Genomic DNA, 27,137 nt, shown 5'->3' on the forward strand with positions numbered 1-27,137 from the left:
ATTGCCTCCTTTTAGGTTCCCATGTTGAGGCCCCTCAGTCCTGATTGCAGTGCTAATGAGATCAGCAGCCCAGCTGTTTCCATGTCTTGTATGAGTCAATTATCTCCATTAAGGGAATGGGGAGGAATGTATGAGAAGAAATTTTGTCCTAAATGTGCAGATTGCATATCTGATTCTCTCTGATGTCGATCACCGAGCTGAAAAGGACAATGTGTGGATAGCTCAGTCCAAAAACATGGCTACCAACTTCTCCATCTTCTTTACCAAGATACCTGTTAGAACAGCAGAGTGTGACTGTGCTTTCTCAGGTGTCCACAGTTTAACCCAATTTGAAATCCTTAAACTCAGAATTGCTTGAATGCATTGTGCTGTATTTTAAAAATTCACATGCTTTCTGGATCTTATAGCATAATTGTTTTGGTTTGTTAGTGTAAAATACTACTTTCTGTTACTCATCTCCAGCTGAGACTTGCTAGCTGCTTACCATTCTCATTTCATCTTTCTGGGCATACAGAATGCCTCTACAGTAAAACCTTGGATTAAAAGTAACTTGTTCTGCAAGTGTTCCGCAAGAGAGCAAACATTTCTAATAAATTTTAACTTGATAAATGAGCGATAGCTTGCAATATGAGTAGTACGTGATGCTGAACATCACATGATCACAACTGAGCCAGTGATTCTTCTCTCTCTCTCACTGCGGGATTGTGGGTGATCGTCTCTCATGCTTAGGTCGTGGTGTTTGGCAGAAATCAGTAATTTTTCAGAATGCTGGAAGGTGCCCACAACTGGCACTAGTGTATTTTTTGTCCCTTCAAAGCACCTATGGACAGTCCTTTGCTTTTTTGTACAAGAGTAAGCTTGGGAATGCTTTGCTTTGTTGTAGGTCAGACTGCCTGCTGATATAGAACTTTTCCTCTGCTGCTTTATTGCCAGTTACATTAAATACAGTATATGACAAGAGTTTATTAATACTGTGCTGTAGTCAACATCTATGCGAGTATATACAATGGCCCCCATGCAGAAAGAGATTCCAATGAGCCAATACATAACAGCGATTCCATTAGTGATAGTGAAAATCGTCCTACACAATAACCCTCCTCTCTCTGGTCTCCCTCACACCAGCCATGAAGGTTTGCAAAGGTAAGTGAAGGCCAATTTGCTTATTTTTCTTTATATTTTGTATTTTCTTTATTATTTTGTATTATATTACAGTATTGTAATCATTTTTACATGAATATTTTTGGGTTGTGGAACGAATCATCTGAGTTTCCATTTTTTTTTGATGGGGAAATTCACTTTGATACACAAGTACTTTGGATTGCAAGCATGTTTCTGGAACGAATTATGCTCTCCAATCAAGGTTTTACTGTATTTCCAAGCCTTTGTTGCAATGAGTAACATAGGGCCAATTGATTAGGTTCTGGGCGATGGGATGTGGGTGGCAGTGATATTACGCCTCTTGTAGGCCTGGCCACAAAACTCCATACACAGTAGCCCATGCTTTTTTCTTTCCCTTCCAGGGTTACCATGGAGGTTGTGTGTTTAGTATGGTAGTGACACAAGATGTAATCAGCCAGGATCCCAGTATCTCCACCTGGAGGAGAGGGGCCCAATGTACAACACTTTGTGACTTGGGCAAGAAATAAACTTTTATCATGTGAAGTCACTAAGACTTAGGGGTGGTTTGTTATAGCAGCTGTATTACTTGTACTGACTAATGCACCGTCAGAGCAATATTTTCCTACTAGCTGTACTCCTCAAGATGTAGTTTCATGGACTCAATTTTGAAACGGACTGATTATCAGATTTAGTATCTAGATCACCTCTCTCTTCTTTCTTGCTGTCATTATATTTCTAGACCTCAGGCTCACAAAAATATGTGGATACCAAAAATAGTTGTCCTTTTATTTTTTTTTCCCCTCAAAGTTCAGTGAGCTCTATTAGGGTAATCATGACAGAAGATGTCCAGAATACTGTCCAAAAATGCAATATCGGGGGCCCAGTTTGGGTTGAGATTTTGGCAGGCAAATCTTCCTGCCAAGAGGAAAATCTGTGTATCATTTGGCAGATTTAAAGGGTTTCTGACCTGTTGTCATCCTGCTAGTGTCTTCGTTTTTATTGAGAATGGTTACCAATGATGCAATTTATCTTATGCTAATATGATCATTTCCATACGTTATATACTTGTCCCCTCTTGTTCACGAGTTCACTTTCCAGTGTTTCAGTTACCCACAGTCTAGCATGATCTGGAAGCAGGTGACCCTCCTGACATATGGTCAGAAGGTCAGAGTAGCCTAGCACTACATCACCATGCCCACGTCACCCACCTCATCTCAACACAAAGGCATCATCACAAGAAGGGTGAGTACAGTACAATAAAATCTTTTGAGAGAGAGAGACCCTACATTCACGTAACTTTTATTACAGTATTTTGTTGTAATTGTTCTATTTTACCATTAGGTATTGTTAATCTTTTACTGTGTCTATCTTATAAGTTAAACTTTATCATATATGTGCACATATAGAAAAAAAACAGTATATATAGGGTTCATTACTTTTCATGGTTTCAGGCATCCATTGGGGTCTTGCAATGTATCTTCCATGGATAAGGAGTGGGGGAACTATTTTATTTTAAGAATCTTAAAAGATTCAATCCTCAGGGGCATCTGGGGGGCTCGGTCGGTTAAATGTCCGACTCTTGATTTCAGCCCAGGTCGGGATTTCATGGTGGTGAGATCGAACCCCTGTTGGGCTTTGTGCTGGGCATAAAGCCTCCTTGGGCTCTGCCCTACCCCTGCTTGCATGCGCACTCTCTCTTTCGCTCTCTCAAAATACATAAGTAAACTTAAAAGAAAAAAGATCCAATCATCTCCATATTAGTCTTCATCAAATTCAAATCCTAGGATTTGTAACACTCCCTCCCTTGTACCAGTTCTCAATATTTATTTCCAATTTTCCATGGCCTTGGCAAGAAAAAAACCCCTTGAGGATTCTCTTTTGTCACTGTCAGGCTTTATGTACCTTAGACAATTCCCTCGGCCACTCATTCCACCAACAATTTCTCACCAGAGTTTCTCAAATTTTTGTTATCCCCAAACTACTTAATGGTTTCCTCAGTGTACTCTTGGGCCATTAATTCTAAGTGAATAGAAAGACACAGAAGTATTTAAATTATAAAAGCGGAACATAATATTAATGGTAAAAATAATTGCTTCATGTCAGTGGAAGAGGGATGATCTCATTGCTAACCTTTCACTAAGCTTTGGCTCAATTAATTCAAACATTAACTTCTATATGCGGTATGTTTCTTCACTGTCTCTCCATTGCTACTAAATTGGAGGATTCAAATTACAATTATAGATGATGGGGAATTTCAGCAAGTGTGTGATGGCCCCATCTGATAATTCTGGATATTCACGTCAAATATGCACCCAGAACTAATAGAGAGATTTAATAAGTGGTCCCTTGAAAACTCTTACGTCCACAGGGGCATCAAAACCTGGCAGTTTGGGTCCAGTTATGGGGAGTGACAAATAAATTCCTAATCCACTCTTTGCATTGCATTCTGTTGAACAATTCTTTATGTCTTCTTGCAGCATCCTGATGTGGCTTTTCAACATACCTAAGATTTCTTCGCTTTCTTTTTTCTAGTGAGAAAGCGACCGAGGCATTTGTACTGCAGCTTGTTTTGTTTTGTTTTAATCCTGACACTGTATCTTCATCATTGAAAACTGGCAACAATTCATCCCTGCAGTGATAAATTCAGGCTTGTCAGGATAATGGAGGATATCGCTGAAAGAGCCCACATATTTGAAATGATAGAAATGGTCATCATTGGCATTAACGATGTCATGAAAGAATTTCCCCATCCCATAGTTCACAGCTCCTGGGAGCACATGTCCCTCTGCCAGCCAGCATTTGTCAGTAGGGAAAAGCAGTGTCTTCTTCTAATCACTCTAGTCTATCTATTCCTTGGCAGAATGGGCTAAAAATATGCATAGGCAATAACTACAAGCTGATCATACTATAATTGTCACTATTTCCTTAAACATAAAATTGCAATCAGGAGGCTTTATGGTAGATGGCTAATTAACTTCTGAAAACCAAGCAAGGGTATGGATTTGCATTTAGAGACCACTCTTCTAATGTTGTAAGAATCTGGGCCTCTGTCAGAATTGAGCACAACACATGTCCAGTCTATATAATGGCTCCCAAATAACTTAAAAATCCCTTCTCTTGTGTGGCTTTTCTGTATTGTAATAACCAAAAGTCACTGAGCACGTCCTTCATATGTGTACTACACAGCATTAGCTGAACGGTGACATCGCTCCCGGAATACCTGTTTGATGAGGACCTTCCACATCATACACCACTGATATTATGTGATTTCCGACACTTTTGTTATTTACTTATTTATTTATTTACTTATTTATTTCTCTGTTTGTTTAGAGAGTGTGCAAGTGGAGGAGAGGGGCAGAGGGAGAGAGAGCATCTTAAGTAGGCTCCACACTCATACAAGCATATCCTAAAGAAGGCGACCTGAATTATATGAGGGTAATCTTGAGGCCTCTTGTCTTTTCCTAGTGGCAAAATCCATCTATTTCGTACTGAAAATTCTGATGGCAGTCCTAGAGCACACTCTGCTTTCTGTGCCAATAATAGACATGGGTGAGGTCTTATGAAAGACACTGTATGGAACAATGGATCTTCAGTTAATTCCAATTTCCAGATAGCCATTGCTTCTTATTTTCACTTTTCATTTCTAGCTATTTCTACAAAACAATCGTCTTAACAGTCCCTTTCCCCAACACTTATAGATTCCCACTCACTTTTTTTCTTTTATTTTCAAATTTTTATTTAAATTCTAGTTAGTTAACATACAGTGCAATTATTGGTTTCAGGAGTAGAATTCAGGAATTCATCACTTACATACAACACCCAGTGCTCATCAGAACAAGCACTCTCCTTAATGCCCATCGCCCATCTAGCCCATCCCCTACCTACATCTCTCCATCAACCCTGAGTTTGTTCTCAATCTTTAAGAGTCTCTTATGGTTTGTTTTCCTCTCTCTCTCTTTTTCCCCTCCTCCCATATGCTCATCTGTTTTGTTTCTTAAATTCCACATGAGTGAAATCACATGGTATTTGTCCTTTGCTAACTGACTTATTTCACTTAGCGTAATACACTCTAGCTCCATCCACATTGTTACAAATGGCAAGATTTCATTATTTTGATGGCTGAGTCATATATATGCATATATATATATATATATATATATATATATATGCATGCTACATCTTCTTTATCCATTCATCAGTCAATGGACATTTGGACTCTCTCCATAGTTTGGCTACTGTTGATAATGCTGCCACAAACATTGGGATGCATGTACCCCTTTGTAGATTCCCATTCTTGATTTTTACTGGGGTCTATTTATGGCATATGCTGTGACGCACTTGACAATAGGTAGCTTCTCAGAATAGCCAAAGAATACTCTCCTTTGTGAGAGGATCCCCCAAAACTACTGAATGCATGACTCTTCTACAAGCACGGAACTTTTAGGCATCAAAAGTTCAGGAAAGTACTCTCAGATCTCAAGACTAGATGTCATACGTTAGACAGATACTTCTTTTTATACTTTTTTAGACAGAAATGGACTACTTGCATTGTAGGTCATATGTAATTTTTTAAACAATGGGTAGAAAGTGTAACCTCTGATTTTTTTCCTACAAAACTCAATATGTTCATGTATAACATGAAGACATCAAAGTTTATGAGGAAGAGTTTTCAGCTTTTTCTTTCTTATTAGACTTCACGTGGTCTACCAGGAGGTCCTGAATATGTTAAGGTTTGACAGATTCATAGGATTTTCTATAAGACACTCAGAATTGGGGGTCTTTGCTTATAATATTGCAGCCTGCTGTGTTAGCATACAGAAGAGGGTTGGCTACAGTCATTAAACAAATAGGCATGGGGTACAGGGGACAGTATAACAAGTGTGACTTTGCCCCTGTGCTTGGAGATGTTATTATGTGCCAGAGCTCTAATATGGGCTTTTTGTTGTTATTTTTTCAACTCATACATTCATTCAACAAGTATTTTTTAGGCATCTACGATGTGCCCAGCCCTCCTCTAGGCACTGGATTTTCAGTAGTGAAGACAACTGACAAAATCACCTCCTTCATGGAGCTTATCCTCTCTATGGGTGGACAGAGAAGAAGCCAAACAATGAACATATGTAGCATCCTTGTAGAACTCCCAGTGTAGTGGAGAGACACAGAAACTGGATGGTCAAACCATGTGGAAAGTGTGATAATAAACCCAAGGTCATTTGCTAGCGTGAAAGAAGACACAACTCACTCTGAACAGGGGAGAGGAGAGGATGGATAGGAAGGCTCGCTGATAGAAGGGATGTGTCAACTGAGCCTTACCAATAGCTAAGGGTTGCCCAGAAAAACACAAGGGTGGAAGTAGAAGGAAATCATAGCGTGATGTGATGGACTTGTGCAGGTGGAAACAGAATATGCACTGTGGGGCAACCAGCATGTGGGCGTCACTGTAACTTATAGGGGAGGCAGGGAGTGAGACCTGCCGGTGAGCCACGTTAGGGAGTGTGGTCTTTGTATAGCTGAGATTGGGGAAGGAGAGAAGATTTAAGGTAGGAGAGTGGCGATATCCAATTTCCTAGTACCTATTCTTTTGCCCTTTAGAGCACTGTGAAAAGCTGGAGCTATAAAGATACAGGAGACCCTGTGGCTCTGTGATCTGAAGGCACTCCTTCTACAGTTTAGTTTTTTGTCTGCGTTCTTGTTCAGCTCTAGACCTGCTCAGCCTGATCCACACTCGACCCCCCTTTCCTCTCGGCTTAGTGCAAGTTAGGCAGGGTGTGTGTAGGGGGCAGGGTGAGTTCTGGGTCCAGTTCTCATCCTTTAGCCCAGATCAAGATCCAGGAGGGAGGGAAATGAAATTACTCCCTAATTCCTTGGCGAGACTAATGTATCCGCTTTCGTTTGAGGAGCATTCTGTCATCTGGTACCAATGAGTCCTGTGCTTCATGGCACCAGAAAACTCTGAAGACCAGAAGACCTGATTCCCTCCCACCATTTTAAGCCTTCAAACAAATCTACACTTAAAAGGAAACTTCAAATCAAACCAGTCCTTTGACATGTGAACCCCACCAATTTATGTGCAAAGTTTTGAGGCCATGTTGCATATGTTAGAACCACCATTCTAAATCTTTTGCATTAAAAAAAAACTAAAATTAATTTTACGAAGTGGTCATATTTGATGTTTTCCTTCAGCAAGTAGCCCATGGGGCTTTTCGTTGCATTTCTCTCTCTCTGTACCTTGTTCTATCCCTACTGTATGTTTATGGTCTTTGTCCTCCTGTTCCTTCTGTTGCTGGCTAAGAGCATGTACTCCTCCTAAGGTTTTACAACTTTATTCCTCTTTATTTCTCTCACAGTCCTTCCTTTACTATTCATTTTAAAATAGTAACCCATCTTTTTTCCTAACACTATGGTTCCAATTTCTGTGTATCCCGTCTCAGTTCAAAAGCATTATTTTTACAGAGCTGCAATTAAAAATTAATTTTATGTATGTATTCTTTCCAAAATTATTCATCTTTGGTATGACAATAGTGTAATTAATACAATCTGCATTGTATTCTAGGTGAATATATCACAATTTATGATTTCCTTATTGTTGAACATTCAGGTTGTTTCCAAGTTCTCAAGACTAAAGCATAATGCTGCTGCTGTCTCTCTTCTGATGAACTATGGCCTGCCCTTACATTAGGTTCACAAGAGCAGGATTATTATTAAAGGTATAAATATCTTCATGATCTTTGATATGGTGAGTTGGCATAATGCAAGCAAAGCGTATTAAAAGTGTGAGTGATACATATTCTTGACCTAAGAGAATGGGACATTAAACCACGGAGGCAGCATCGCCAGACTGTTCATTCTGTGTTCACTCTGTAGGAAGCTCAGGTCATGGTTTGAGTATGTTCATTTTTCATCAACTTCTGCTCTCAAATCTTGGAGGCACATAATATCAACTTCCAACACTGAAGATCACACATGACAAAGATTTAACCACAAAGACCGATTAAAATGTTATTATGAGAATATGAGTGCCATTTTCAGCTTATGACACTTGCCAATATCACTTAACCTTATAAAAGCCAAATTCATTTAAAAAGGCATTTGCAAGCAAAATAATTGTATTTTATTGAAAATTCAGAAGAGTTACAGTACTTTAAGACAGTTTTCTTCATATAATAAAGAATAATAAGTTAAAAGAAAAAGAACTCAAGTGCAACGATAACTTAAGTTTTCAAACTAACAAAATCATTTTGAAAAACAAAAATCCACAGCTTAATTTATTCACGATATAAGCATGTAATTTCCTATCTGTTATCAAGAAAACTCTAATGGAATAATTTCTGGAGTGATCTTTCAATGAATGCATTATCTTTCTGGACCCAATTTAAATGGTATATTCATATTAGTATCTAATTCACATAGATTACTGGTGTGTGTGTGTGTGTGTGTGTACATAAGGACTAGCTAATTTTAATATGAAATTTTAAGAATGAGAGTTGTCATTTATCAGAGGGCAATAAATAGCATTTCTAGTCATTTCTTAAGCATGTTTTCCTATCTTCTAGGTGGAAATCAGCCACTTTCATTAAGGCATTTAGCCGAGTGAGCACTAGTGGCATAAACAAGATAGTCCATAAGAAAGCATCACTTATTACAGTTGGCCACGTCATGTTAGGAAGTGTCTTATTCCACCTTTTAGATCAAAGTTCTCAAATTTTCTTATGAAGGAGGAGGCTAGGTAATCCAAAATGGACAAAATACTCATTAAAAAAAAAACAAAACTCATTTTACAAGATCAACGGTATTTTCACCGATTTTTTTATTTCTCAACAGAAAATATTCATTGAGCCACGGGTATGATTTTAAAATTATTTATTATTTCCATTATCTTTATTCTGTACACTGTCCTTTTTAAAGAAAGAAAGAACTGAGGTGAAAACCTAATGTGGCTGTATACTATCATACACAAATGTACTTCAGATGCTGGGCTGACATCTACAGTGACCAAGTGCCCCAGGTAAGCTAGAGGCAGACCTGCACTTCGCCACAGCTAGAAATGGCACTAATGTGGAACTTTAATTAATGGTCCAGTTAATATTTTTACAGTGCTTTGCAGTTAGACAGCTTTCCTGTAACTATTCTGAAAATACTGAATGAAATTAGGCCCTGTTAGGAAATTTACAACATGCACATTGCATAAAATGCCTATAAAAATGTTAATTTAAGTGCACTGCTTAGGTGGGAGGCAGAAATGGTTTTAATAAAGAAGAATCCAGCAAGGACAGAATTAAAACATGATGTGGCATTTGCTAATACATCGCACTCTTTTATTTGATAACATAATACCAATTGGTCTTTACCTAGGGAAAACAAACCCTAATTCTTATTTAATTGTGCAGAAATCTGACCATGTGGGGAAAAGAAGAGCCTCCGATACGAAAGGTCTGAAAGCCAGCGTTCTGACAAGTGGACTCTGGAGCTGGGAAAACCCTTTCGAATGTAGGGTGCTGATGATGACTGGCTTAGAGCAGAGGTCAGCAAAGGTGAGTAAAGCTCTCCTTTCTCTCCCCTACCTCAGTGGTGGAAAGTTCTCTCAGGCACCTGACTCACTTTCAGAGAGGAGGGTTTTTTACTGCAGTGGCGGGTGAAATGCTGAAGTCACCCTAGCCATCATGTAACGGACCTAGACATCAAGTACACAATTTGACAGGTGCAACCACTCTCATTTTTCCAGGCACCCAAATAAAAGCAACAGCTGTTCTAATCAAAATATCTTCTCCAAAAATCTTTTGAAACGTTGTAAGTTGTTAAAACTAAATTTTCAGAGGAAAACTATGACACTGATTTTTTCGCAAAAAATATGCTTCACCAAAAATCCTTAAAGAAGAGTGCATATATCCTTTACATCTAAATAGTTTCTTGTTAAGAATTGGGACTAGTCTCTCCCTTTTTAGCCCCTCTTCCACCATCTCGACTTTCCTCTCATATTTAAAGTGTTGATCACTTAGTGAACTAAGTACTAGATGTCGATTCAGCACTCGCTACAATAAGGAAGCCTGGCTGATAATGCACTCAACATTCTGTTCATGCTAAAATTCATTTATTGCTATAATCAACTATTCGAAATTCACTGAATTTGATGAATAAGGAGAATAAACAGGTCAAAGTATAAAAATAAAATTTCATGCATAGACTAGAAATATCTGAAGATACCTGGCAAAGTAATAGTGCTTTCTATTAAATAATGGTTTTCAAGTCATTTTATACCAAGTTATACATTTCTTTTAAAAAAAACCTAATTTATTCTTAGAAACACAACTATGTAACAGTTTCAATGACGATTACTTTTCCTGTAACTTCTTCCACATTCTCTCAGTGTGACTGAAAGCTCAACATAATAGATTTGATACAAAAGTGTCACAAAAAATTATCGGTGATATCTAATGTAAATGTTTAAAAAAAGTTTGATTCTTATGAATTTGTACAAAAATAAAGCTTCTGAGACTTTGTTAGAAGTGTACTTGATGACTCATTAATGATGTAAAGCAAGAAAATACTTGAGCTAAGTTCACATTTACATATAAAAATATAGAATACATATACTACAGTGATCTTGACGATATCTTGTAGTATTACAAATTACCAGCCCGATTAAAAATGTTTTAATGTATGAATTTTTTTAAAAAAAAATCAAGATTCCTAATGTTTTAAACTTAAAAGTTTTCATCCATGTCAACTGAGCTTGTTTTCATTAATAACTGGGCTTGACAAATATGAATACAAGGTATTTCTCTGCAAGAAACCTGGAGTATCTCAATATTTAGTAGACAGTCTATTATTGCCTTGATTTTTCCTCAGTATAAATTTATGTTTTTTGTTAATTCTGTCCATTCAGACTGATAAAAGGCTATAATCAGGAAAGCCACAGGCTGGAAATAATACACAAATCCTGTATTTTGTCAGATACCTATTTTCTGCCATTAAGAAAAACGGTGCCTACAATCCTTAGAAAGAGAAGAAATAATGAGAGTTCCAGCCATAGACAGAATGGCTGGGCACCTCCAACTCACCAGCAGTTAAACCAGAAAGTGCTTTCTATTCTCTAAAACAAACAAACAAACAAAAAAACACACTTTCTTTCTCTTGTTTAGGTTTATGTACCGGTAAGGCATCCTTTTTAGAGTTCTCTGATTTTATGCTCAGGTCACATATATTACTAAAAGATCACCGGCTTTCTGAGCTTTAAAACAGAATTATGTAAATGCAACACTAAAGGCTAAACTGAACATACTTTATTTTTCTTGGATGTGATGTGAAAAATAAAAAATCTTGGACTGGAGTAAAAAGATCACATTCTCTTGCTTGATCTCAAAGCTAAGTGGTCTTGACCAAGTTACTTACCCTTTCTGGACATCAAGGGAATTGTGTTGGATAACCCTTAAAGTCTCCTCCAAATGTGACTGAGACACTAAATCAGGATCTCCACAGCACCTCATAATTTTCATTGTGCAGGTCAACTACCATCATAGAATGGTGTAGAACAATTCTGGTTTAGGGATTTCTGATGCTGACATTAGAGTTTTCTATACTTGCAAGGGTGATTCGTAAGTATTTGGCTTTCTAATAAAAACACAATTGAGATATTTTTACATTATACACAATGTACACTTTGACATTCACCGAGATGGTCTGAAGATTTTTGTGAACTATGTCCTTCTCTGATTCTCTTATTGTTGGAACTTTGTTCTCTCCTCAGCTGGGTGGGGAAAGAGGAGCATGGGCGTAAAAGAGAATCTTGGTTAGAATATTTCTGATTGAATGAAGAATAATGGAAGTCTTTTTATTCTTTAATTCTTCTACATTTTAATTTATAGTATTTTCAAAACTAACATTTTTTGAAATTATTACTAATACTCAAAACAAAGAATCTGTCATAGTTTACCACTACTGGTAAAGAATCAGTTTACTACTGAAATGTCATTATTGTGCCAAAAGAAAAGAGAGTTTGGCTCTAATTTTAGACATATGGCAATGGACTCTACCAGTTCTTATTTTAATAATTTTCAGAACTGAGACAAAAGGAGAAGACTCATAATTCTGCTTCCACTATTTCAACCCAGACATAAAGCATGTTGAATTCAAATTTAGAGAAGGACTTTGTGGAGTGCCAGCTCTAACTTTGGGAGTAGGATAAATAATTTCTTCAACTGTTACATAGGTACCTAAGAAGAAACCAACAACACCAGTGAATGCTATAGAAATATTTTTCAGGATCATCCATATATTGTAGTGTTCCTTAGAAAACGTAAGAATTTCAACCAAAGGTGGCAGGATCAGAGCCAATGTGCTGCTGCTCACAGCTCCAACGAAGGAAATCACAATGTCTAAACGAGGAATCAGAATTGCTCCAGCACCTAGAAAATGAAAATACGTATTTTCTTTATTTAAATATATACTGCTTAAATGAGCACTAAATGTAGATACATAAAACCTTGGATTGCAAGTAACTTGTTCTGCGAGTGTTCTGCAAGACAAGCAAACATTTCTAGTAAATTTTAACTTGATAAACGGGCGACGTCTTGCAATACGAGTAGTACATGACACGGAATGTCACATGATCCCAACCGAGCCAATGGTTCCTGAAATTCACTTTGATATACAAGTACTTTGGATGACAAGCATGTTTCCAGAATGCATTACGCTCGCAAACCAAGGTTTTACTGTATTTTCAATACTTCAAAATTAATGCAAGTAGGCACTAACTAAATTGCTGCCTGTTGAAGACTCTGTCAAACACACAAGGAAACCAAAACAGTGAGTGACATTTCTTGAACTGTGACTTTTCAACAGATTTTCTTACGTAAACAACTTTCATAACTTTTCTACTCTACTTTCTTTTATAACTTTTCTAAATTATTTCAAAATGAAAAATGAAAACAAAATAATGTACTACTACTACTGTCGACAGGATTTTCTTCCAAACTATTGGCAAATTTCTGAAAGTTCTGATCTTGCACTTTCTTGACCTCACTTACCCTCATCATAACAAAGGTATCAACAGAAGGTCTGTAAAAACTAAGACCCCTACTCCTGCTTCAAAATGTCCTAAAATGGTTCACTGAACGGCTTGCTGAGGGTCTGGAGCAGCTGGACAACGGAGTCTGCTCACACGTACCCCGTGACAGCCACGTCAGCCCTGCCACCATGGAGGACTCCACCCCCAGAGTCCCAGCTTTGAGGACCCCATCGAGGTCTGTGGCGGCTCTCCCTAACTTGCCTCCTAAAGCTACCATTTTTTTTTTTATCCCTGTCTTTTTATTTTTAAGTTTATGTACTTTTGCTTTCCTCATTTCTAGTCTGTCTCCTGCCGACCTTTCTGTGGTGTGTATATAATTTAACTTGGGCTCTTTGCAATGAAGTCTTCAGAGTGCAGCCTACTAGTTTCTCCACTTCTTAATTTTTAGGTTATGGGTGTTTTTTTTCCTTCCCCTATTCTTTTTGTGGCTCTCAATGTTTTCCAGGAGGACATGGGATTAGTTTGGAACTACTAGGTTTCTTGGAAATATGTTATTTCCTATTTAAATTCTTTTGAAAGCTAAAACCAAAAATTATTTTGAAATTATAAACCTAGCCTCACACCTAGAGGACTGAAGTGTAGCAAAGTTTCTTAAATAAGATAAATGACTTGGAAGAAGTTGAAACTCTAAACTGGAAATGCTTCATAGAGTAGATTCCCTGTGGAACGGACGCTTGCTACAGTCTCTTAACATTTTTCTCAAGGGCACTATAAGCATAACTCCCAAACACATTTAGGACCTCGCAAATTTCAGTGACTACATCCGTTTCATGGAGGCACATTTCTACCTATTTATAGCAGACGGCAGTATAACAGACTGGCTGGATAAGCATGACCAGAACAGAGCCATCTGAAGAGGCTTTCTTTTTGGAATTCATCTTTCCTCATTAATGTTTTTCAATAATCCAGCTGTTACTAGGAAAAATCAAGTGAAACATGGCTGAAAAAGCATGTGGATGAACACTATAGGTTTTTAAAATCTATTCAGACATTTATCAAACACTTTTGATCATGAAATTTATCAATTAGCTGAAGTCATCCTTTAAATGTTATATAATTGGGGCGCCTGGGTGGCACAGTCGGTTAAGCGTCCAACTCTTGATCTCGGCTCAGGTCATGATCTCACAGTTGGTGAGTTTAAGCCCCACATCGGGCTCTGTGCTGATGGCATAGAGCCTGCTTGGGATTCTGTCTCTCCTTCTCTCTGCCCCTCTCCGCTGGTTTGTTCCCTCCCTCTCTCTCTCTCTCAAAATAAATAAACTTAAAATAAATGTTATATAATCAGTGGATACACGCTAGTAAAAAATGGCTTGAAGTTTTATTTTATAATGCTATTAGTAGACAAAGAAGATAAATATGTACACTTTAGGCAAAATCAATATATAAACACTCAAAATCACAGAAACAAAGGATAGTCTAGAATATGGGCAATTTATTCATTACAAATATTTACTATAGGATTACTGTAAATAGGCTGCCCTATGTCCTTTATAGACAGGTATTATGAGTAGATCTATTAAAAACCAATTAAGCTTATTCACTATTTGCCAAAACTACAGTATAGAGAAAAAGAAAGTATCTTTAAGGCACGAAGTTTCCTCTCATAAAAAAAAAAAAAATCCTATTTTAAGTCCATTCTTGACAACTGTAGGGTGAAAAAAGATGTATCAGAGAAAAAAACAAAATACTTGATATTTAACAACAAAACTGTAAGAAATATTCCAGCACATAAATTTTAATCACACAAATAATTAATGGTACTCCCCAGATACCTCCTGACTCTAAGATAGAATATGAGGTTACGAAATCGTATCTTTCCTCACCTGAAGTGGCACCTAACTTAAATGAAAGATTTTAGTGTATCTTCTCTAGTATTCTACAAATTAGTAAGATTTCTATTTTTTGGTACTTTGTAGTCATAATCTCCTAAAACCAGAAAGCATGCTCCCAAAGCCAAAAACTTTCCAAAATAAAAATAGTAGAAAGATCAATGAATTGGATAACAAAAATAAATAGTATTTAGCATATTTTACAGATTCAAGTCAAACATGGAATCAAAACATTGGTCTCCATGTTCATTACAACTCAAAACTTAACAGGTTCTTTCTATAGATGTGCTCTTAAAGTAAAAAGTATCTGTTGTAGTCGATGGTGGCCACTGGCCAGCTTCTACTCCCTCTTCTCCCTCACCTGTGAGATGCCTCTATAGCAAGTAAGGTGCCTACAGGAAACAGCTAGGATGAGTCCGACCCATCTTTCCAAGCTTTTGAGTTCCATAAGAAGATACTTTGAAATGATGCTTCAAATGCTAAATAGAGCCTTGGACAAACCAATGCAACCCAAGCTGATAAGCCCACTACTTTGAAGGCCAATCCTACGAACCCAGATTCAGTACTTGGAAAGGATTATGGAGCACTGATAGGTTATTCAATTTTCAAAGCACCTCCAGCTGAGCCTCCACTCTCACTGCTAGTGGTGAACAGCCTGCTCTGTGGACACGATGAGGTCCCAACAGCTGTGTACACATTCATCAGCGAGGAGCCTGCCCCAAAAGCTTGTCAAGTACTCTAGGGAACAGATGAAAAACAGTCCTGCCATGAATATCAACTGGCCTTTACCAGGATGTGCCTAAGACTCAAATGAAGTTCAGCGTCCAATGACGTGTCCCAATGAAGTAGAAGGGAACACTGCCTGGTCTGTGTTCTCTTTGTCCAAAGACAAATATAACCCTCATATACCATTCAATAGCTTTCACTATTTTTAACTAAAAGACAGAAGCAGGAAAGAAAACTGGCAACTCTCTGTGCCATGAACTCAGCTCTTGAGAAAAAGCCTGTGGCTTCTGGGAATAAAGTCATGGTAGCGGATATGCAGTATGCTCTGTGCTTCAGCAGACGGGCAGCATCCACATAACAATGGCAGCCAACGTGCAGAAACGGATGGAGTTCTCAAAATATCAGAAGTGTTAAATCCCATTAATGTTTTCCTCAAGCTCCTTCAAGTGAACTTCAGTAATTTTTTTTTTTTAACGTTTATTTATTTTTGAGACAGAGAGACAGAGCATGAAGGGGGGAGGGTCAGAGAGAGGGAGACACAGAATCCAAAACAGGTTCCAGGCTCTGAGCTGTCAGCATAGGACCCGACGCGGGCTCGAACTCATGGACCGCGAGATCATGACCTGAGCCGAAGTCAGCCGCTTAACCGACTGAGCCACCCAGGCACCCCGAACCTCAGTAATTTTAAAAGGAGATATACTCTCGGAACTTATAGTCTTACATCTATATTAAAAGGACTTTTACTGAAATCAGTCTTTTTATGTAGTAGTCAAAATATCAATAAAAACAATGTGTAAGAAATATTTCAAATGTCTTAAAATAATTTTTTCCTACTGAATGTTTTATTAGTCATTGGAGTAAGGGCTTACTGAATTCATTCCTCGGCGTGATTTTTGATGATTATTGTTGATACAATTCACTTAAATGATTACTTTGGAAAACAGGTTTCATCTCTTCTTCCCAGCTTTGCTTCTTCTTTACATCTAGGCATAAGATCCACCCCAAATTGCTCACTGCAATTTATAGAGTGCCTCGAATTTCTAGCTCTCTCGTTTCTCTCACCTTGAATGGGCCAAGATGGTTTTCTTCCACAGAAAGCTGACCCATTTCTAATGGGTCATTCTAGGTCTACGCAATCCCATTAGTTAGTTCAGTGTTATGGTCATCTTATATTTGTGGTTACAATAATAATGGTGACAATAATAAATGCTGGCTACTTTATTAATATTCTTGAACTCTATAAAAATGCCATTAAGGAAATCTTATCTTCATTTCAAAGTTGAGGAAAGACGGGTTTAAAGATGCTATGTAACTTGCCTAAAGACACGAGCAGGTGAGTGTTAGGTTTCAACCATCAGGTAGGTATGACCCCAAAACTCATGCTATTTCTAGTATATCACTGTACCACAATCAAGTTTCTTCTCCACAGGTCTCCATTTTTAATGCTTTCTGGTGGAGGCATTTTATATTGTGAAACCTTAATACAAGATTATATATTCCTTCAAACAATATAAATTAGCCACTGAAATAATTAAAGACCAAAAGAAAATAAAACCCATTTCTATAGGTAGTCTTAGAGAATCAAACTGTTAAATACACAAAAGTTAGTGGAAATAAAAAACCTGAGGAAAATGAAAACCAATGTAAAATGTGTATGAACAATATAATGAGTCCCTTATGCATCTGATTTAGATATATTTTAATCACCATTGATGTAGTTTTCAAAATAATAATCTGAGTAGTTCTTTTAAGTATGATAGGCTCTGGTTTGTGTTTTTCTTATATAGTGGTAGAACAACAGAATTTTAACCCAAAAAGTATCTCAGCGAGGTGAATGAATTGTTTTTAACATATTAAAAAATATAACTTAAGTAGCTTAATTATAAGGAATTCAACAAGAAAAATTATGATATAAATATGTAGTAATACTTACATGTAATACTAACCAAGAGGGACCTTACTGCAAATTCACAAATTTGTTTCCATTTAGCATGAAATTTGGATGTGATCACAGGGATGATGATCTCTGCCGGAACATAGAACTGAATTGAATATGTCACAAAGATGCCAAAGGAATATAGAATTTTCACTGATTGATATAACCTGTTAAAAGAATATTTCAAAATTCAGTTGATTCTTTTCCCCTCAGGTTTACTGAGGTATAAGTGACAAAACTGTAATATGTATAAAGTGTAAAACATGACTTAAGTCTACATTGTGAAAAGAGTCCCGTAATTGAGTTCATCAACACATCCGTCACCTCACGTTTGTCTTTTTCCTTTCTTTTTGGTGAGAACACTTCGGTTCTACTCAGCAAATTTCAGTTAAACGCTACAGTATTATCAACTATAGTTACCACATTATACATCAGATCCTTAGAACTTCTTCATCTTACAAGTAAAAGTTTGTACCCTTTTGTCAGACTCTTTTTCCCTATCCACCACCCCCTAGGAATCTGGCTTTCTTCCTTTTACCTTTAATGTTAGATAGGTAAGAAATTAACATAAACGTAGGCCAGTATCTTACTAATTAAATGCTTTTTTATCAAAAAAAAAAAAAAAAGCTAGCTGATCTCTACTAAATTTCTAGATGACGTATGGACAGTTCATTTTGACAAGCCTAGAGAGTTTGAATGTGGCAATGCAAAGATTTCAGAATATTGCTGGAAATATTTCATTTTAGGCTAAGCCAATGTTTAAAAAAATTTTTTTAACATTTATTTTTGAGAGAAAGAGACAGAGTGCAAGCTGGGGAGGGCCAGGGAGAGAGGGAGACACACAATCCAAAGCAGGCTCCAGGCTCTGAGCTGTCAGCACAGAGCTCGACGTGGGGCCCAAACTCCCAAACCGTGAGAACATGACCTGAGCCAAAGTCAGCCACTTAATCGACTGAGCCACCCAGGCGCCCCGAAGCCAATGTTTTAAAGGCTAGGCTGAGTCTCATGAAGAGCGTATGTCTTTTCTTAACCTTCTTTTAAAAACTGAGCATACTGTTTGTCTTTTTATTGATCTATATATAGAAGAAAAACTTCACATTGAACTTTGAGTTATGCTTCTCCTTGCTTAAAAATCTTGGTATGTATGTCATTAGTTGCAGAAATGTCATCATTCTTAGGTCCACAAGGAGGGCATCTAAATGGTTTCAACTTGCAAAGTCCTCTAGATTACACAGGAATTCCACCTATATAAAAGTTACATTAATAGGGAAATAGAGTTATTAGGCTGGGTTGATGCCCAGTGCTTCAAAACAGCACCGCAAGTTTTAGTTTTAGAAGTATCTTTAGAATTTCTATATGGTAGATGGTGTCTTGTCAAAATCAGTATACATGTCCCTATAGAGACTTTGGTTAACTACCTTTTGTCTGGACAAAGATCACTTTTTAAATGTTGATAATGGCACACAGAGAAAACTAGAATCACAGGACTCAGAACATTATAGAATCTACTCTCTTAGGTTACAGATAATAAAATTATGTGTTGTGGTTTTTTGAAATTTTGAATATTTTGCAACAATTAAAATTAAAAAAAAAAAAAAAACAATTGCTCTTGTATTCTTTAAAGAAAACAAACAAACTGGAGAGGAGACCATGGATGGAAAGTGCCGCAGCATTAACACACGTCCTCTTTAGGCAGAAACATCATTGATAGCCCCGATCTTCCCTTTAGAGCTCTGCTTTCCCACCTGCAAGGCCTATGCACAGGGAAGAGTGTTTCTTCCTTAGGAGAAAAAATACAATCATTTTAAAGGGATATAAAATATTCCACTTTTGGTACAGAAAGTCCTAAATATTAATTAGGCTTTAAGCTTATTTTTGATGTCTTAAGACCTATAGTAAAGATTATCAACAGTTCTCTAAACTGTGGCCAAGCAAGAGGGAATTCGTAAGTCTCCTTCTATAATATATGCATCATAGGAAGTAAGAGGAAAGAAAAACAGCTGAGTAGGAATAGCTTTGAAAATACTGCAAACAACATAATTAAAGAAAGAAGGAACTCCTTAGGGCTAGCAACAATAAAATCTTAATATTAAATGCTTTCAGGATATATTTCTCAGCTTGAGGCTTGAGATTTAAATATAAACGGTCAAATTACTGCAATGTACAGAATAAAGACTCCTTCATTTACTCTGATATATAATTATAGACAATTAAATAAATATTCTTACCAGTTTATTATTAGAACATTCCTTTTGTTCTAATAATCTTTTAACTTATATGTTTTTAACAATATATTTTAAAATACATCTATGCATATAGGTATAATTACTTTTCCATTGATTTAAAACAAGTTATACAGGCTAAGGATCTGGTTATTATTAATGCCAGTCAATAATACTGATTATATGCAAATATTATCATTTGGTATTACACAGAGTACAAATGGGAAATAAAATGATATGAATCTTTTAAAGGCTAGTATACTTCCAATTATCAACCACAGAAGAGTAATATAGAAATAAGAGTGCTTAAGAAAAGCACTGCAGTCTTTTAAAATCAATTGTTCCATTTTTACTTCTTTTCTGTTTTAAGAATCTACTAGTTTCTGTTTGACATCTATATTTTCAATCACCCTAAACTTTTTCTCTCATCATCTTTTCTACAGGTATTACCAACCTTTGTTCTTAATTTGGTTGTAAGCAGGCATCTATGTACTAAGTTTTAGAAATGAAGAGTTGAAAGAACAATCTACTCTTAAACTATATGTCCAAAGGACAAAAAACTTTCTTAAAGTTATAGGAAGTTGTTTTGAAGATACAGAAGAATGTAAACAACTTTTAAATAACATTTAATGCACATTAAAAATTACCATGAAACTCACTGCCAAAGTTCTTGAAAGTTAGAGACCATGTTTTATTCTTCTCTGTATATTCTTAGCAGGTGGCAGATACTCATTAAGTAAATATTAATAATAAAAAATGGGTATGGATAGGTAATTCTTAGAAACTATATCTATTAAATATCACAAATAAAAATACTTCAAAGAATAAAATAATTCTTGCTTGAAAAAAACACTATACTGGTAGCAAAGAAATTTAATATCTCAGTAAAAAACGTAAGTGTGTGTTTTAAATAATTACTTTGCAGTCAATATATGAAATCTATGAAATCAGATTATGGGGCAACTAAATGTTCCAATGAAAACATTAGTTTTAAAAGCACAGCATTTCAAAATTTGCAATGCTTCTACTCTTCTCCCCACATTGGCTAATAAATCAAAACTCACCCTAAATTTATAGATACGAATATCTTAAAATTTTTGAAAAGCCAACCTGGGATATAAGCTGCCGACTGACTGTCTTTCTCTCAAGGCTGACTACAAAGCTACTCTTGGGATGACTATGATAATTCACTTTCCATCCCAGACCCTTGGTGATACTCAGGTTAAGAATCTGAGCTTAGTTCTGGGGTGCCTGGGTGGCTCAGTCAGTTGAGTGTCCGACTTCGGCTCAGGTCATGGTCTCACTGTCCGTGGGTTCAAGCCCTGCATTGGACTCTGTGCTGACAGCCCAGAGTCTGGAGCCTGCTTCGGATTCTGTGTCTCCCTCTCTCTCTGTCCTTCACCCGCTTGTGTTCTGTCCCTCTCTCTGTCTCTCAAAAATAAATAAACATTAAAAAATATTAAAAAAAAAAAAGAATCTGAGCTTAGTTCTGTTAAGAAGAGACAAGTCTGAGGACTAGCTACAACCCTTACCAAGAACCTCACCTCATGCTAAGCTGAAAACTAAGACAAGGGTTATTTACTCTTCACAACTAGATTGAATAATGTAAACCACTCAAATTTTAGAGCATATTCACTAAACTAAGTATCACGAGGAAGAGATTTTTCATCTGTTCACCACTAGTTCCTGGAACAATACCTAGTACATAAAAGGCATACAATTAAGTATCTGTGAGATGCCCTTCATTTTGAATTTAATATAATTAAGAACAGTCATTCTGATGAGGAAAGTCAGAGGCAGTTTGGGCAGGCCAGGATTCCCAGTTACAGGCAACTTTAATATTGCAAAAAGATAATTAAATTTGTCACAGAATGTTGACACCCATTAAAACAAAAGTGTAATGAGGAAAAAAAAAAAAGAATTTGTGAGGGAGAGGACAGAGGGATTAGTCTAGGATATATGAATCTTATTTTTCCAGTTTTCTTAAATTTATTTCTCTTACTGCTTTTTTATCGTGCCCTCTGGTGAGTCCATTCCTGCCTAAATATTTTCACTGTAGGTAACAAGCTCCTCAGAGTTCAAACCGTTGATTGCCTGGTAGGATCCATTAAGACATGGCTTGATTACCTGCCATTACTTGTCAGCTTCATTTCCCAGAATATTCATGTTCATAGCTTGGGTATGCTACAAACATGGGCTTAGACTTGGGGTTTGTTCTGTTTGGGGAGGAAAATAAAGTACCGGTTCAATTATCTTAATAAATCAAAATGCCTGCCTTATGCCTTCCCTGTTCTTATATGGTTCTTCTGTATTTTTTAAAAATGTTTATTTATTTATTTTTGAGAGAGAGAGAGAGAGAGAGCATGAGCATGAACAGGGGAAGGGCAGAGAGAAAGAGAGAGAGAGAATCCTAAGCAGGTTCCACTCTGTCGGCATAGAGCCTGATAAGGGGCTCGATCTCACAAACCATGAGATCATGACCTGAGCTGAAATCAAGAGTTGGATGATTAACCTACTGAGCCACCCAGGTGCCCCAATTATTCTTCTCTATTTTTTTAACTGAATTTTTCCTATCCAATACATGCTTCAGAAAGAACGCCACATGCGGGACAGCAGAAGCACCTTCCTGCTTCTCAATATTTGTTTGTATGAAAACCTAATACCCTTGATATTTAGTGGAAGTGCTATGTGTGCTGAATGAATGAGTAACAGGTGAATTTATTCTAGGCCAGGATTTTTCAAACTCTAATCAGGAACCATTAAAGGGGCTATGATATCAATTGGGTGAGTTGAGTTGTGAATACGTTTTTTCCTAATATATAGACTGGAATAGAGAATATCAGGGGACACTGTATGCAGAAAATATGTGTTTTTATTTAGCCTTATACTTATTTCAGTTATTTACATGTGTGTGGGTGGTGTGTACCACAAAAACGCATATACACACAGACGCACATACACTTATTTCTATGATGGTTTTTCTATAAAACATTTTCCTTTCTTACTATAGGTTCTAGTTTGAAAAGTTAAAAAGCCACTAACTGGAACCAAATAAGAAGGCACGGTAACTGTGCTGGGGAAAAGGTGAAGGGGTATGGAACAGACCTCGTGTTTCGGGCTAGTAAAAAGCAAGCAACATAACAAAAGTGAACAAAGGAAACCGCAACAAAGAGAAAGATGTTTGTTCCTATGATGTATATACCATCACTCAGAAGGACACAGTAAGACAGAACCCACATAAATACTCTGTGCTATTTTAAGTCCTCTTGTGAACTTGTTCTACCACCATTGATGCTCAAATCTCCACACCTTCCCTTACAACATTGACTAGAAATCTTCACCTGATGGCTTACATTCCAGAAATTGCTATTAGAGGAGGTAGAGAGACATGTAATCTAGGAAGATTTTACAATGAATGTGGCATCCATGCTCCAACATAAATACTGTTCGTCTGCCAAATTCCACATTCCAGTATTTTCTTCAGGCTAATTTCATGCACACTTTTCCTATTTGGGACCTCCTTGATGGTAAGAAGAGTCTATAAGTTAAAGTAGTACACAGCAATTTATGTCAACCCCTGGGACCACGGTGTGAAGAACAGAATCTACATAAAGTGATATGAAAAATTCTTCCTATCGATCCAGACAAAAAGAAACATCCTTTTATGGCCTGTGTAATGTTATCATGGTGGCTTCACTTGTATAGTGTTTTTAAATCAAAAGGTTATTTCCTCTTGGTTATTTTGCTTGCAACTGCACTGTGCCTTTGCTCTTCAGAGGACACATTCCTTCCTGGGTGGCAGTGTGCTGGGGGTTCTCAGAGGATGGGCTAAACACAGTGGGTCGCTCTGAAGTACCAGTTTCAAAGGTTTTTTGGAGGGAGAACTATTTTTACAAAAAGCAACATCAAGATTATGATTATGTAAACAGAGCAGGAGCTGATACTATGCTTCAGGCAGGCTCCTTGGGCAAGTCTATTCTCAAGACTCCCAAGGGAACACTTTTGTCTTTTTCTCTCCACTGTTAATTGGGTTACGTTAGTGGAATTCTTGGAAAAACACTGCTAAAACATCACTCAACTAGGACGAGTAGTGGTGCCTTGGTTATATTATCAGGTAACATGGGAAATGCTATTAAACCTAGATTCCTATTTAGCAATCATTTACCAAGGGCCTCTTAAATGCTGAGCAATGTGCTAGATCACGGAGATACATCATCAGCCTAAAAGATGAAGGGTTCCTGCCCTTACAGTGCTTATATTTTAGCTCAGTTATCATATCTAAGACACATTCTTTGCTTAAAAATCTAAATGTGATCCACTGAACAATATAACTCATAACTAGTTTTAAAAGATGTCACCTCAAACAATAAATAGTTAATAACCTGGAGCCTCTCTAATTCATACTTTCTTTATCCCGGGGCTGCTTTCTAATTCAATATTTTATTGTAGGAATACCCATTATGAATTCTGACAGTGTAAGTCACATGACATCAAAAGCCCTTTACAGCTCCTCATAGCTAGCAGCTATGGGTTCCCTAGGCTCTTACGACAGCCGTCCGCTTTTATACCGACAGTAATGAGTACACTGCACATTTTCGGACTTCCTAGGCCTGTATCGTCCTAAGCACAGGGAAGGAAAGGAAAAGACTCATACAGAGCACAGCAAGAAAGAAATCTTAGATATAATCCCATGATCATTCCGGTCCAAACTCCTCCTTTCACAGAAGACTATAACAAAACAAGCATCTCCTCAGCAGTGTTTCTCAGTCTTGGCTATTATCTTAACTGTCCCAGCTGCAAAGACCATAACGAAATGGACAGTAGGCCACACAAGGCTTATCTCCACAAGGAGAAGGAACTACCTAACACAACTTCTCTAAAGGTGAATAGCATATCTTCACTTGCTTTCTGTTTCTCCCAGATCTTTGTTTCTTAGGATACGTGTAACTAGCCTTTCTTCTAAATGAAAAGTGGGTGACTTAGCTAAGCTTTCTTGAATAGAAATGACGATGCAATGGTCCCTTTTTAATCAAGACTTGCAACTAATTCTGTTCTACGGGTAAAGCCATAGCAATTAGGGATAAGGTGAGAGCAGGAAGGGGACGTGGAAAAAGGGAAGGATTAAATAGAACTATTGCAGGGACAGTATCGCTCCCACAGGATTTAGTGAATACCAGAAGCATTTCCTACTCATCTTTCCCACTGTTCCTTCACCATGCTCTTAACTCTCTGGGGACAGGAACATCTGAACTTGATGTGCGTGCTCCCACTTCAGTCCCTTCTCTCTGGGAAGAATTCTGAGATTGTTTCCACCTACATTTTAGTTTTGACATTGAAAGTCGCCAATTTTATTTATAAAAATTCTTAACAGTTATTTATCTTTTTTTGAGAGAGAGAGCGAGCAAGCATAAGCAGGGGAGAGGCAGAGAGAGGGAGACAGAAGATCTGAAGCAGGTTCTGCACCATGAGCACAGGGCCTGATGTGAGGCTCGCACTCTCGATCATGAGACCATGACCTGAGCTGAAATCATGAGTCAACCACTTAACTGACTAAGCCACCCAGGCACCCCTGTATAAAATCATTCTTAAGATTTATTCCAAATATTATTCTAAGTGCGAAAAGATATCACTGTTTTCATTATATGGTATCTGAAAAGAGGACCTATGATACCATAATTTTTAGCCTGATTCTTATATTAAGCTGTTTAAGCTGCTAGTCCATATTAAATTGTTACAAAAAGAGGCGTATTTGGAGGAAACAAAATTATATAATCAACTATAATGTAGGTTAATGAAATAAATGCTTAAAATTATATATCTTGTTTGTAGTCCTGTCTCTAGCCTGAAACAAACATATAACATTTGAAACAACATGCTTCCATCTTGAAATACATTTATAAAATGGGTCATGGCTAAAGCAGAACTATAATTTTAAAAAATAAACACACTGCATGTGTGTCCCTTGAGCAGCCTGGAAACTATTCTAGGTATATTCTTTCTACCACAAATGGCTTTCTATATGCATTTGGTCTTACAACATTTTCAACTCCAATAAAAACCCAGGACTTGTCTACTGAATGGTAGACAAACTCCCAAACTACAAACAGAAAGCCAGAGTATATAATATTTTAAAACATTTCAGGTTTCACAGACTTCTATCCAGGCAGCCTGAGCAGTGTGACATTAATTAAATCAGCAATTTAAAATTTATTCTTTGTATTTATCAAAACTAAGGAGTTATCTTCCATTTTATAAATAAGGGTGCACGTCTACATGGTCATCACTAGCAATAGCTTTTAAAATCTCCAGGGACCAATCTCTGGAAGAAGGAAAAATCCTATATAATTCTTCATTTTGCAGAATACGGTTCTAATATTAAGATAATATTAAGATGCACCATATTATATTTTTATAATGTGTCCTACTTATGCTCTGAAAGGACTTGGGGTATGTACAAGATTAAAGCTTACCAGTAAAATAGTGAGGGTCATAAGTGATGGGTTATTTTATCAGGAATCCAGAGTGTTGGATTTTTTGGCATCAAGTACATGTATTACAATTTCTATTATAGTGAGTCCATATTAAAAGATCCATGTTTTACTTTGATATTTTACTCAAATTTGGGATATCCTATAATTTTTAATCTTTTCAAAGAATCTCAAAAGGACCTATAAAATACTAGATGGTCTCCGAAGATTGTGAAATCACAATAAGAAATCACAAATAAGGTTATACAAATAAGGAATCACAAAAAAATTTTAAATGTTTAAACCATAAATCCAAAAATACATCTTTGTCATCAAACACTGGTAAGCTATATTTATAGAGTATAAAAGCTAGGATTAACAAAATCAGGTCCACCTACCACACATCCTGGGGAAGATTTAAAGTTATGCTGCCTTTAATTTCATCACGGAAACACATATATCCTAAAGTAGCTAATGTTACATACAAAGTTGTAACAATTCCCATGCCAATATTCAATGCTTGGGGGAAGCGTTTTGATTCTTTCATTTGATTTTCCAGTGGAAGGACCTACAAAGAGAATGTAGGTAATACAAGTCATTTAAAATGATCTGTCTTATATATACACAAGTATACATATATACTTGTCTTACATATACACAAATTAATCTTTCTATAGTTTATATGCAAATTTTATTTCCTTTTAAAAAACACATAATAAATCACTGAATATTTTTCTTGGTGTTATATATATTATTTACACTACAGATTTTTAA

General features: G+C 36.8%; 1 protein-coding gene across 1 annotated transcript in view; it reads right to left on the bottom strand.

Annotated features, from left to right (window-relative positions):
- Positions 1-9,024: 9,024 nt before the first annotated feature.
- Positions 9,025-27,137, bottom strand: part of SLC36A4 (solute carrier family 36 member 4) — a 49,805-nt gene continuing 31,692 nt past the window's right edge. Inside the window, exons 9-11 of the mRNA XM_027040014.2 lie at positions 26,762-26,931; positions 17,672-17,841; positions 9,025-12,521 (exon numbers count right to left, since the gene is read on the bottom strand). Coding sequence (XP_026895815.1) covers positions 12,214-12,521; positions 17,672-17,841; positions 26,762-26,931 — 648 coding nt within the window. The 3' untranslated portion in view covers positions 9,025-12,213. The remainder of the gene's footprint in view (positions 12,522-17,671; positions 17,842-26,761; positions 26,932-27,137) is intronic.

This window comes from Acinonyx jubatus, chromosome D1 (genome assembly GCF_027475565.1).
Source record: "Acinonyx jubatus isolate Ajub_Pintada_27869175 chromosome D1, VMU_Ajub_asm_v1.0, whole genome shotgun sequence".
In the NCBI taxonomy this organism is placed as follows: domain Eukaryota; kingdom Metazoa; phylum Chordata; class Mammalia; order Carnivora; family Felidae; genus Acinonyx; species Acinonyx jubatus.